The sequence below is a fragment of the Rhinoraja longicauda genome, chromosome 20 (genome assembly GCF_053455715.1).
Source record: "Rhinoraja longicauda isolate Sanriku21f chromosome 20, sRhiLon1.1, whole genome shotgun sequence".
Lineage (NCBI taxonomy): Eukaryota > Metazoa > Chordata > Chondrichthyes > Rajiformes > Arhynchobatidae > Rhinoraja > Rhinoraja longicauda.
Window position 1 is genome coordinate 16567404 of NC_135972.1, and position 14473 is coordinate 16581876.

General features: G+C 43.7%; 1 protein-coding gene across 1 annotated transcript in view; it reads left to right on the forward strand.

The window, feature by feature from the left end:
- The first annotated feature begins 3696 nt into the window (after positions 1–3696).
- Positions 3697–14473, forward strand: part of braf (B-Raf proto-oncogene, serine/threonine kinase) — a 74884-nt gene continuing 64107 nt past the window's right edge. The window contains exon 1 of the mRNA XM_078417012.1: positions 3697–3838. Coding sequence (XP_078273138.1) covers positions 3740–3838 — 99 coding nt within the window. The 5' untranslated portion in view covers positions 3697–3739. The remainder of the gene's footprint in view (positions 3839–14473) is intronic.

Genomic DNA, 14473 nt, shown 5'->3' on the forward strand with positions numbered 1-14473 from the left:
TATATATCTATTTCCCAACTAAACGTACATAACAAAAATAAACGCTGGAAACACTTAGCAGGTCAGGCAGTATCTGTAGAAAGTGAAACAGTTAAAATCAAACTAAAGATTATATGCAGTTTTTTTCATTTTTCATCTACTGTATGTACATAGAATTAGGAATCAACCTGAGCAGAAAGAAATGGCAATTATGTCTCTGCTCCATCCCACTCCCACTCTGACCTATTGATCTACAGCCTCTTGAACTGTTACAATGATGCCCAAAACAAGGTTAAGGAACAGCACCTCATCTTATGCCTTGGCATCGAGGCAAAGTTGTGATTATGTTTCTTCTCATTGTTCTTTCCACTAACAATTTATCCTTCTCCTTCTGTCTCCTCAACTTTCTCTTTCCCTGTAATGGCCACTCTTATAAAACTTCTTGTAGTTGAACAAGGACATTCAACTTTCTTACTGAAAGTCACACACTTTCCATTTCTTTACTTGTTTCCATAATATTTTAAGGACCATCTCTCAAAGTAAGCTGACTAGTTCACATTCATAAGTTATAGGAGCAGAATTATGTAATTCGGAACATCAAGTCTACTCCGCCATTCAATCATGGCTGATTTATCATCCCCTCTCAACCCCATTCTCCTTCCTTCTCCCCATAACCCCTGACACCCGTATTATTCAAGAATCTATCAATCTCTGTCTCAGGTGCAGGTGGTAGCCCCGATGCAGTTGTTGATGTAGCGGAGAAAGAGTTGAGTGGTAGGGCCAGTGTACGCCTGGAATAGGACATACCCAACAAAAGGCAGGCATGGATGGGGCCCATGCGAGTGTCCATGCTACATCTTTAACTTGTAGAAAGGTAGAGGAGTCAAAAGGAGAAGTTGCTGAGGATGAGGACGTTCTGTCTGGCAGAGGGGAATGTTGGTAGAGGGAAATTAATTGGGTCTCTGATCAAAGGGGAACTGGAGGCTCTTGAGTACATACACTATATCCACAGCCATTTTTTTTAAAACTCAGGCATGCTGGTTGTGAGTACTAGGAATGAAAAGCCTTTTCATACTCCTTTAAAAAAAAATCAATGCTATCTTCCTGCAATGATTTTTCATTCTCTCTTCTTCCCGAGCCCCTGCAAATATCTCTCTTTCTGCAATAATCTGTCACTCCCTCTCACCACCTGCAATTAACCTATCCTCTTCCCCTCTCCTTTAAAATAACCTCTTTCTACTCTCACCCTGCAATAATCCCTCTCCCTGCAATAACCTCTCCCCCCTACTCACCCCCTTGCAATACCTCTCCCCCCTCCCTTGCAATACCTCTCCTCCCTCCCTTGCAATACCTCTCCCCCCTCCCTTGCAATACCTCTCCCCCTCCCTTGCAATACCTCCCCCTGCAACAAGCTGTCTCTCCTCTCTCTCCCTCTGCAATCACCTGTCTGTGTCTCCCCTCTCTCCAACTGCAATAGCCTGTCTGTCGTCCATCTCTGCACCAGCAATCCCCTCTCTTTCTCTTCCTGCTGCATCCTGTTTCTCCTGTCTCTCTCTTCTGGCAGTCAGCATCATTCCTGTCTCTCACCCATGCAATTACCTGTCTCTCCTCCCTCTTCCCTTGCAACACTGTCCCTCTTCTTCACTCCTATAAAAACATGGATATCCACGCTCTCCCCTCTACAATTCTCTGCCCCGTCTCTCTCACTCACCAATAACCTGTCTCACTTCTCACTTTGCCCACAATCACCTGCCTTCCCACTCTTTCCTTGCAATAACCTGTCTATTCTCTCTCTTTCCCCCCTCTCTAACCGCCCCTCCTCTCTGTCCATCCCTCAATAACATCTCTCCTCCATCTCTCTCCACCTGTCACCTTTTTTTACTCCCCGCAATAACCTCTGTCCCTCCCTATAATTCACTCTCCCAGCCTTTCTCCTAACCTGTTTTTTTTCCTGTCTCCCTGCAATTGCTAATCTCTCCTCTCTCCCTCTGCAACAACCTGTCTCTCCTCACCCATTCCCCTTGCAATCACCTGCTTCTCTACCCATGCAATCAGTATTCTCTCCTCTAGCTTTCTCAGTCTACCCCTGCAACCACCTTTCTCTCTGCTCCCTCTCCCCGTGCAATCAGCTGTTCCTCTCTTTCCCCACTCTGCAATCTCCCGTCACTCCTCTATCTCTCCCCTTGCAGTAATCTGGCTGCCTCAATCACATTTCTTCTGCAATTACCTGTCTCTGCACTCTGTCTCCCCCTGCAATTACCTGTCTCCCCCCTGCAATTACCATCTCTTCTTTCTTCCCCTCTGACAACCCGTCAATCTCCCATCTCTCTACCCCAGCAGTAACCTGCTGCACCCCTCTCTCTTCCTTTGCAATCTCTCTCCGCCTGAAACAACTTGTTTCTCCTCTCTCTCCCTCTGCAATAACCTGTCTCTCCTCTGTCTCTCTCTTCCACCAATTACCTTTCTCCTCTTTCTATGCCCCCAGTATTACCTGTCTCTCTCCACTCTATTTCCATGCAATTGCACTTTCTATCTCCTGTGCAATCACCTGTCACTCTCCTCATTCTCTCCTCTGCAGTCATGTTTCTACTCTCCCATTCTTAGTACCACTTCAATCACCTCTCCCCTGCAATAGTTTATCTCTTTCTTCCATCTCCATCCCCCCTGTAATCAACTGTCTCTCCTCTAACTCTTCTCCTGCAATGTCTGCCTCTCTCTCTCTCTCTCTCTCTCTCTCTCTCTCTCTCTCTCTCTCTCTCTCTCTCTCTCTCTCATCTGTCTCACTCTCTTTCTCTCCCTCAATAACCTGCCTACCCTCACTCACCCTCCACTGGTCTCTCTTATATCTCTCTCATTTTCCCCTGCAATCAACTGTTTCTCCTCTATCTCCCCCGCTCAATCACCTGTCTCTCCCCTCCCTCTTTCCACTTGCAATCACCAGTCTCACCTCTCTGTCATTCTTTTCAAGTCAAGAATGTTTTATTGTCATCTGTCTCAAAACGGAACAATTAAATTATTAACAAAAAAGGTTCAGTACATATGCAATCACTAGTCTCTCTCTCCCCCCATGCAATCACCTTTCTCCTCTAACTCTCTCTCCCTGTAATTACCCTCTCCTCTATCTCTACCTCGGCAGTAATCTATCCCCATTCTCTCCCTATAATTGTCTCTCCTCTCTCCTCCCCTGCAACCATATGCCTCTCTTCTCTCTCCTCTATAACCACCTTTAACCCCACAATCACTTGTTTCTCCTCTCCCTCTCTCCCCCCCTGCAACCATATGCCTCTCTTCTCTCTCCTCTATAACTATCTCTTCTTTAACCCCGCAATCAGCTATTTTCTCCTCCCCCTCTTTCCCCTGCAACCATCTGCCTCTTCTATCTCTCTCTTCCCTGCAACCATCTGCCTCTCTTCTATCTCTCTCTCCCCTACAATCTCCTCTTTCTCCCCATGCAATATCTGCCCCTCCTCTATTTCTCCCCCTGAAATCACTTGTCTCTCTCTTTCCTCTCTCTCCCCATGCAAACATCTGTCTCTCCTGTATCTCCCTGTACAATCACCTCCCTCTTCTTCACTCCCTCCCTGTGCAATCAGCTGTCTCTCGCCTTCCTCTCTCTCTCCCTCCCTGGAAAGACCATTCTGCTCTCTCCATCCCACGACTGGCAGGGTTCCCTTTCCCAGCGGGCGCGTCACTGAGACCACATGACGTCACCGGGCGGCCAGCCCCGACGTCACGTCCGGCCCTGTGTCTGCGCTGTAAGATGGCGGCCGCCAGCCCCGATCCACCGACGCTGAACGGGCCGGAGGAGTTGACGGATCCGGCGGGGGACGAGGCGGAGGCTCTGAGCATCTCGGAGGAGGTGAGTGCAGGTCGTCGAGAGAGGAGCGGGGCGCTCTGCGAGCGGCGCCTCCGCTCGTTCCCGGGCCTTGGAGACCGGGCCCCCGAGTGAGAGGCTGCACCCCGGCACGGGGCAGGGAGCGGAGCCCGCAGCCGTGGGGGCGACGGGCAGCCCCAGCCGCCCTACCCGCTCCCCACCCCGCCCCGCACTGTCACCGAACAGCTGAGGGAATGCCACCCGTTCCCCGATCAACTCCGGCAGCGGGACTTTCAAACTCGGAGACATCTGGCGGCAGGTTGTCCTGGCGACGCAGAGCCAGCGAGGGTTGTTAGCCAGGGGCGTGAAACTGTGCCAAGAGTGAAGTTCAAAACAAAACACCCAGCACAATTTCACATCTTTCCGATCGTGGCGAGCGATTACGGAGAGCTGTGTGCAGCACCGGGGGGCGGGAGGGGGTGGTACAAATCTGTCAATGTCTATAAATACTGGCCTACAGTACGAGGGGCACGCATTTGCCACAGTAACTGGGTAATAAAACAATGTGACACGGTGCTGATGCATGAGATCTGCCATAATAGTGCCAGGGAATGCTGCTGGAGGCTACAGGATTGTTGCTTTATTATGCTGTGATATGTACAAGAGAGACTAGCTCTATTGTTTGGGGATGCACGACTATAACTATGTCATAGAATTTGTTATTGATGATTATGTATAACTTTGGACCTCAGTATTGGCAGGTACCTCTGCCATTTCAAAGTTCTGGATAAAGGTCAGGGCTATTACTTTCAACCTTGTGTGATATACTACTGCATGCAGCTCTGAGTAACACTGAGGTACTGTATTTGGCCAGGTAGAGCTGTCACTTTCACAGGGGGGGTTACGTCACCAACATTTGCAGGTTGGTACATGACATTGGGGTGTAGTACCAGCATGTAATTGAGAAACTTTGAGCTATTGTATAAAATTGCAGTTTCTGATTGGTCAGTAGAATACAGAATTGGGGAACTTACATTGTTGGACATTGGGAAATAACACAGGGGGAAAGTATACGTGTTTTTGACATTGGTGCTTAGCACAAGTCTTTTAGGCTGTCAAGGGATTACAGCTCTATATATTGGTGATGTAAAGTATAGATTGCAAAAGTCTGTTAGATACTGGGCCACTGTATTTAGTGGTAAGGATACTTTGCCACGTGGTAAGGATTCTGTACGTAAGTGTAGGCTTGCCAATATAATGAGAAAAAGAAAACGATGAACCTGCTAGCCGTTCCGACACCATCACTGCAAATGCAAAAGATTGCGCAGGCTGACAATCTTTCTTCAGAAGGCACTGAGAATATTGTAATAACAATTATAAATTTGCTACTTATGTCACATAGATGTTTGGTCGGGACTGTCCCCATATGTCCAGTGATTGAAATTAGAATACGTCTGGGTACTACATCCATGTGGTTCTCATTTTCTACCCAACATCCATCCTCCAGCAGATTCTATTCAACAGATCCTCTGCAATTTCCACAGCTTTCAAAGTGATTCCACCACCAGATATGTGTTCTCTCCTCCGCTTTAAACATTTCACAGGGATATTATCTCCACAACACCTGATTCACTCTTCTGTTCCCACCAATCACACCCCTTCCCTTCTTACGGCACTGTCCCATGCAACCACGTGTGATGCAACCACGTGTGATGCAACACTTGTCTTTCCCCCTCTTTCCTTCGCACCATCCAAGGACTCAAATAGTAGGGATTCACTTGTACTTCTTCCAGTCTAGTATGCTGCACAACGGTGTTCACAATGTGCTATTGTCCACACTGGCGAAACCAAGTGCAGATCGGGTAACTGCTTTGCAGTACATCTGCATTTAGTCTGCAAGGGCAACCCTAAGCTTTGCCTTGACTGACACTTCAATTTTCCATCCTATTACTACTCTGACCTAACTATGGATGACCCAGGTTTTATCTTATCAAAAACATACCCCTCTTTAACCCTTCCTACATCTTAACAAGCTTAATTTCTCTATGGTTCTGATGAAGAGTCTCCGACTTGAAGCATTAGCTCAGATTTTCTTCTGACAGATGTAACATGAACTGTTGAGTATTTCCAGCATTTCTGTTTTTCAGTGGTATGCCACTTGGGTATAGCCGTGCAGAGTTTGCATATATCATTGAACTAACCTGGTGTATAATGCTTGATTTTGTAAGTTTTAATATGTGGGTTTGTTGGATGTATATTAATCAGTTCATGCATTTACCTTTGTGCTGTAACACTGGTGTTTTATAATGCAATAGTGCATCATTGGTGAGTACAGGTGCATTTTATAACGTCACAGACTGATACAATTGATGTAATATTAAATGATAAATTCTCATCCTTTTTTACTGAAGATCTTTTTTAAATTGTTTGTTTTATTGTATTATATTTATATTTTATTATTGAATACTGTTTACAACCTGTTGGGCTGCTGCTGCCGCTGCAAGTAAGAATTACATTGTTCTGTTTCAGGACATATGGCAATAAGGCACTCTAGACTCAGATTGTTTTGAAGAGCTCACCAAAAGAATTGATGGTTGTAGGGCAGTGGACGTTAACTATAAGGAACAGTAGGACCTTTAACAAGGTCCCATATTGTGGGTTGGTCTGGAAGTTTAGATCACATGAAATCCAAGGTGAGATAGTCAATTGGATTCAAAATTGACTTGGGTCAAGGAATCAAAGGGTAGTTGTGGAGGATTGTTGTTCTGATTGGAGGCCTTTGGTCAATGGACTGCTGTCGGGGTTGGTGCTGGCTACATCGATGTCGGTATTTGTTTACATTAAAGATCTGCATGACAATGTAATTAACATTGTCAGGAAATTTACAGATTATACCAAAATTAGTGGCCTGCCCTGGACTTGAAAGCTTAACAACTTTTGAGTAAAACAAGATAAATCTCATGACTTCTCCTTTTCCTTTCTTGATTTCCCTTTCTGGAAATGGGGGTGTTGAGTCTCCTTAAATCAAATGAATGTTACACTTGGCCAGTGATTTCTGTCAACACACGTCCATTCTCCTAGATTCCCAGTTTAAACATCTCTGCTGCACCTTTTCTGATATATTTTACTATTTTCTCAACAGGGTTTGACAAGCCCTCAATGTCCACCCAAATGTCCACTGCATTTAACGTGTTTTCAGATCCAAGCATGAATTTCTCACTTCTAAATCATGTCTAACCACTTTCTATGCCCCTCATGATTTTCTATACTTTGAAGGTCGCTCCTTGTCTTCCAGGAAATAAGTCCCTGCCTCGCCAATCTCAAGACCTCCAATCCTGGCAACATCCTGTGAATGTTTTCTTTACCCTCTCTATCTTAATCACATCCTATAGTAGAACGATCAGAACTGTATATAATACTCACCAGATATGAGTATGCATTGGATATGAACTGGAACATTGAAGTTCTTACTTGCAGCAGCTGTACAAGCACCCAAGATATAAAAACAACAATATCCAATAAATTTCTATTTATTCTAAATAAATTAGACGATGGTAGTACAAAATCCAAAGTACGCAGAGCAACCATAGAAGTGCAAAGTCTGTCATGATTCAGTAGGATTGAAATAGTTGAGGTAGGTTTATAGTTGGGGTCGTGCAAGATGGTTCAAGAATCTGGTGGTTGGTAGGAAGACGTTTTTCTCAAATTGACATATGACAAACAGCAATGAACCCAGCAAGGTGTGTTAGAAAGAACTACAGCTGCTGGTTTAAATCGAAGGTAGGCACAAAATGCTGGAGTAACTCAGCGGGACAGGCAGCATCTCTGGAGAGAAGGAATGGGTAACGTTTCGGGTCGAGACCCTTCTTCAGACGCAGCAAGGATCCGTATGGGACACCATTGATCGCAGGCCTCCAATCTGAAAAACATTGCCATCCTCTGACAGCTTTCTCCAAGCCAATTTTACATGCAGTTGACTATTTCACCTTGGATCCTGTGTGATCTGACCTTCTGGATATGCCTACATGGACTTTGTCAAGGGCTTTGCTGAATCCATGTAGGTAATGTTCCAGGGGCCACAGTCTTAGAATAAAGGGGAGGCCATTTAAAATTGAAGTGAGAAGGAACTTTTTCACCCAGAGAGTTGTGAATTTGTGGCATTCTCTGCCACAGAGGGCAGAGGAAGCCAAATCACTGGATAGATTTAAGAGAGTTAGATAGAGCTCCAGGAGCTAGTCGAATCAAGGGATATGAGGAGAAGGCAGGCACGGGTTATTGGTTGTGGAGGATCAGCTATGATCACAATGAACGGCAATGCTGGCTCGAAAGGCCGCATGGCCTCCTCCTGCACCTATTTTCTATGTTTCTATGTCTACTGACCTTCCCTCATCAATCCTCTTGGTCATCTTTTCAATAAACTCTAAACTCTAGCAAATTCATGGATACAATTTCCCGTGCACCAAGCCAAGCTGACTATCCACAATAGGGCCTTGCTTTTCCAAATGCAGATCCTGTCTTCATCTTTTCTCTGAGAATTCCATCCAGTAACTTTCTCATCACTGATATTAGGCTGATCGATCCGTAGGTCCAAGGCACGGCATTGCCAAGGCAGGTTAAGTGTTATGAAGCTGATTGAGTTTTTTGAGGGGGTGAAAAATGTGGTTTGATGAACCACAGGATGTTGCCTACATAGATTTTAGTCATGCATTTGATAAAGTCCTTCATGGTAGGCTGATCCAGATGATTAAGATGAATAGGATCCATGGTGACTTGGTCATTTGGATTCAGAACTGGCTTAATCTGAGAAGACGGATGGTTGTGGTGGAAGGGTGCGGTTTTGGCTGGAGGCCTGTAACCAGTGGAGTTCTGCAGGGATCTGTGCTGAGTTCTCTGTTGTTTATGATATATAAGTGACTTGGATGTAAATAAAAAAGGTTTGGTTAGTAAGTTTGCAGATGACACCAAAATTGGACGGAGAAATTACAAATGGAGTTTAATCCGAGCAAGTGTGTGAGGTATTGCACTTTGGGAAGTCGAATGTAAAGGAAAATTATACAGTGAAGGCAAGACTTAACAGCATTGACATACAGAGGGATCTTTGGGTTCAAGTCCATAGCTCCTTGAAAGTAGCAGTACAAGTGGATGAAATGGTGAAGAAGGCGTATGATATGCTTGCCTTCAGTCAGGGCATTGACTGTAAGAATCATGGAAGCCATGTTGCAGCTTTATAGGACTTTGTTTAGGCTGCATTTTGAGTATTGTATATAGTTTTGATTGGCCCTTCATAGGAAGGATGTGGAAGCTTTGGAGGTGGTGCAGAAGAGATTTACCGGAATGCAGCTTGAATTAGGGCGTTGTAAGCAATGAAAAGAGGATGGACAAACTTGGATTGTTTTCTTGGAGCATCGGAGGTTGAGGTTGAGAACTGATGAAAGGACAGTAAACCATTGTTATAACGTACCATGGTGGGGGAATGGTCTCCGTTATTGCCAATTGTCAGCTATGACTGATTAAGTTATCATCATTGTATGAAGTTGAAACAAAGAGCTGCAGATGATGGTTAATCCACAAAAGGACACAAATTGGTGGAGTAATTCAGCAGGCCAGGCAGCATCTCTGGAGAATATTGAAGGTGACGTTGGGAACCTTTTTCAAACTGATTCAGTCTGCTGAGTTGCTCCAGCACTTTGTATCGTTTTCATCCTAAAACTAGGTGCAGAGGCCACTGATTTGTACCAGCGAGCCTTTATCACCAGCTATCGCTCTGTCCAGTTGACATGGCTGCTGGTGTGGCTCATGTTGTAGCCCCTTCCGTCAGGTCTTTCTTCAAGCCACCGGCACTTGGTCACCGTGGGGCTCCCTCTGCCACTTCTTCCTGTCGGCCTTTGCTTTGTCTGCTCTCCATTCCATCGCCACCCCTGCAATCGCCGACATCTTCCAAGGTTGAGTATATTAATTTAACGCTTCACCCATCTCCCTTAGTTCCACGCATAGATGACCATACTGATCTTCACGGGGATCCATTCTTTTGCTGATTACCCATTTGTTCTTCATATATTTATAGAATGTTTTAGGATTCTCCTTTACCTAACTGACAAGGATATAGTGTGTCCCCTTTTTGCCCTCCCTAGATCTTTATTGGCAAAACAGTAGTTTTCATCTATTTATTGCTGCTCACTGTGCTATCTCTTCTTCACTGGGGAGATCAGCAAAGAGTAAGTAATTGCCTGTGTTCAGTTTGCAGTCACAGCCATGAGCTTCTGGTACCCTGAAACTTCAATGCTTGTCCTCTTCTGAGCTCATACTTCCGTCTTCTTTTGTTGATCCATTGAAAGTCAGTGCTAAATTAAGAGAGTACCTGGCCTTTCCACTTTACTGTCTTCCAGACTGAACATTGAGTTTGACAGCTTTAATGTAAACCAGCTATTGATATTGACAACATAACTATTACAGCTGTTGGTTTGATTTTGTTAATGTCATTTATACTTTATTTTAACCAATCAATTGTTCCTTTACCATGTCTCTTTGTTTTGAACCCTTGTTCCTTTTTATTATCTAGTCTCTCTTGCATTCCACTTTATTTTCGTATTCTTCCTGTTTACCTGAATAAAACCTGTTATATCCAGTTCCGATGACAAATCATCAACCTTATTCCTGTCTGCACAGTGCCTAGTATTTCTATCTTTTACTGGCTTTATTTCAGACATGGAGCAATAATAGTGTGTTACTTTGTACGAGCAAGTACAGGTCCTCGGTGTGTAGCATGGGTGTAGTACTGATGGATGTAGATTTGTCATAGTATAGTGCTGAGAGACAGGACCAGTGGACTTGGGTATACATGAAATTTGGGAACAGAAGTGGTGGACCCACGTATGTCAGCAAATAACAAGGGTACTATTACAGATTAATAGGGATTGGGCAAAGCAACATTAGAGTAAAGAACTCATTTCCATTACAGAATGATAGATAGGCTGTTCAGAGGTGCTGAGAGTTACATTGGAGACAGTAATAGTGGACATCTTAAGAGTAGAAACAATGAACTACAGAAGGTGGTTTAAAATAAAATGACACAAAGTGCTGCAGTAAGTCAGTGGGTGAGGCAGCATCTCTGGAGAACATGGATAGGTGATGTTTTGGGTCGGGATAATTACATTAGTCTGAAGCAGGGTCCTGACCTGCATTGTCACCTGGTGGACATCTTGATGTGTAATAGAGGGGAACATCATCTTGAAACATTGGTCTGTTGCTGTATAACCTTGGGGTCTGGTGCTGATGTCTCTAATTGTGCAGTATAGGGAGTACTGTAGTGTTTGAGATCGGACTGCTGTTGCATAATACGTACTGGGGTAGCACGTGTTTGAATGTCATTCATTGTATCATGCTGAGTTCCTGATTGGCTGGTGTTTAGCACTGGGTATGGTGCTATTGGATACAGAACTTTGTTTGAAGTCTGAACAAGTGTCTCGACCTGAAACGTCACCTATCCATGTTCTCCAGGGATGTTGTCTGCCCTGCTGAGTTACTCCAGCACTGTGTTCTATCATTATTTAAAGCTGAGGCACCTTAGTCATGGGGACAAATCATTCGCTGCAAAAACAGAGGCACAATATTGATCAGTATAGTATTGTCACTGTATATTAACGAGTTGGATCAATGACAGCACAGCTGGACAATTTTAGGATTTGCTATCATTTGCATTGTAACTGTCACTGTACATTAGAAAACTTGCATGATTGTGCATTTGTTGTAGGACACTGGGAAACAGTATTGACGGGCTACTGTGATTTTTTAATGGGCTATGGAAATAAATTACTGTTGCACAAGTATATTATTGTATCTGTTGGCATCTTACTGTTGGCTCATTCGCTGGATTGTTTCTGCTCTGATTTTTGTCGGTTCTGAGGTGGTTATTGATCCCAATGTGGGGGCTGCAGGCCCTCTCACAGATGGAGTCGGAGATGGGTGGATAGTTTTCACGTATATACGCTAGCTTCTTTGTGCTCCAGTTGCACTGCCTTGTGATTCTCAGTACCATCCCAATTTAAGCCGTCATTGACCCATCAGTTCAAAGGGTTGTAGGGGAATGTTGAATGTCTTTGAGGAAGCTTTGTGAAAATTCTCCAATTGTTTTCCTTGTTCATCTGGCATTCTCCCTACAGCAGAGCTCAGAATAGAGTGTCTGCTTTGGGATTCTGGTATCAGGAATGATGTGTGGTCTGCCCGTTGTCGCTGGTGAAAGTAGGGCCTTAGTGCTGGGGATATTGGCCTGGGAGAAGATGCAATGTTGATATGCTTATCCTTCCAGTGAATTTGGAAGATTTTGCGGAGACAGTATGGTTGTGTTTTTCCAGTGCCTTGAGGTGCCTACTGTGGCTCAGTCTGACCTCAGAAGCATACATGTCGACAGGGATCAGTACTCCATGATTTCATGCCATATTTGAGTGAATGGTCTATCACTGTCCTTTTACTCAATCTAGCAAAATGTGTGGTAAATTTCACCATTGGTATGCAATGTCAGTTGTCAATTTATCTGTTCTCAACTCCTCCTACTGGACATAGCTAGGTTAGAGTTTATTTGGTCTTCCTCTTCCCACCCACCAACCTTCTCAAAACAGAGCAGATGCCCAATTATCTCTTCCCCAATTATCATCCAGCAAACCAAACCGTTCTTCCAGGCGAAGCAGTTTCTTGCACTTCTTCTGATCTAGTGTACTGCTATTCATGATGTGGTGGTCTCTGCAATGGAGTAACCAAACACAGATTGGGTGAACACGTGATAAAGAGCACCAGCATTCAGTCCACAGGATGATTCTGAGCTTCCTCTTGTCTGCCGCTTTAATTCTCCTTCTCATTTCCACTCTGACCTATTGGTCTGTGGCTTCCAATGCTGTAACTGTAGGCTTCAATACAAGCTTGAGGAATATCACCATCTGGGCAGGCTGCAGGTTTCTGAACTCCATATTAAATTCCACAAGTTGGGGTAGAACACTTTCCATTACTATAGCAGAACTGGTCCGTCCATCTGTGATATTGACTCGTTTTTTTCTCTATCTAGTGCTGCCTGAACGCCTGGACATGTCCTGCACCTCAGCATTTTGCATCTCTTATGTTCCTTTGTTTGTGTTCTCTGTTTCTAGCTTCCATCATTTCATAACTTGAATGTTACTTTATTCAGGTTCTTTTTATCTAACCTTCCTAACCCATCAACTGGGCGAACTTGTTTACAGCTTTTTCTTACAGCAATCGTGCTAAGCGAAAGTTACTGTAAAGCTTCATGCTACTCGAGAGATTCCCTTTATCCTATCCATACCTCGCTCTCTATAACTTAATCCTACCTTCTTTTATTTATTTTCCTGTTCTGACAAAAGGTCTTCAACATGGTGTTACCTTTGTTTCTCTTTACCTTGATGTTGTTTGATCTGCTGTTGATTCTAGCATTTTGTGTGTTTGTTGCAAATGTCCAACATCTGCCATTTTTTATTATTATTTAATAATGACCATGACATAAAATGATTTGTTTATTATTATATGATGGTGAAGTACAATATTTGTGGATCCATGCCTGTCCATGTTCATCCATTACTACCTCATTCCCCATTTGCTGATCTGGTATAGCTTTGATTTAAGGGCGTAGGAAAGAACTGCAGATGATGGTTGAAATCGAAGGTAGACAAAATGGTGGAGTAACTCAGCGGGACAGGCAGCATCTCTGGAGAGAAGGAATGGGTGACGTTTCGGGTCGAGACCCTTCTTCAGACAGAGTTCAAGGCATTGGACATAAAGGTCCATTGAGTTCTCTGAGTGGTTTCTGCACCTGACTGCATAATTAGTCTCAAAAATATGAGGTGTGTTCAAACCTTGAAGGGAGATGGCTTTGAGATTCAGGAACCTTAAAGTCACAGTCCCTTATTTTAAGAATAAAATGCCTGTTAAGACGAAGATCCCCTAATTGATCTTGAAGGAGATGGATTGGTTTGCAAGGAGGTAACCATGAAGAGGAAAAGCCATTTTGATTCTTTGTCAAATGTTAATTGTTGCTACTCAGTATTTTGATCAAATTTTCTTAACTTTGAGCCTCTATCTTTATCTAGCAAAATCCGAAGGCATTAAAGTTTAAATTATCTTCGAATTGTACAGGCTTTTTGGCTGAGAGCATCCCATGTTTTCACTAAGCTTTGCAAGAGGAAGAAAATGTTTTCTGGCTACATCAAAATAGCCTAAGTTTTAAGTTTTCTGTTCTTGCTTCCACTAGATTAACTTTCTAGATCAAGATTAGCTGAATTCAAAGTGTCCAAGGAAGTTTAGTACTCTAGGGCCTAAAGGGTTAAATTTAGGCCAGGTCATATAGGATATGCTTTGAAAACTGGTGGTGTATGATTAGCAATGATATAAATTAAATGCATTAATATAGAAATTACAAAAGCTATTCCTTCAGCAAATCCTTTTATTTTTAAATTTGCTGTTGTTTGCCTTGAGGTTCTTGAGCTTGCATGTAAAAATAGTCAACCAGAAATTGAACTGGAGCAGCCTTATGTACAGTGGCATATAAGATCAAGTTAGAGTTAAGGAATCTGAGGTGAGTAACTTGCCCAAATCCTGCTCAACTTCTATACTCAATAATCTGACTGATGAAGGCCAATGTGCTGAAAGCCTTCTTGACCACCCCATCTACTTCAAGGA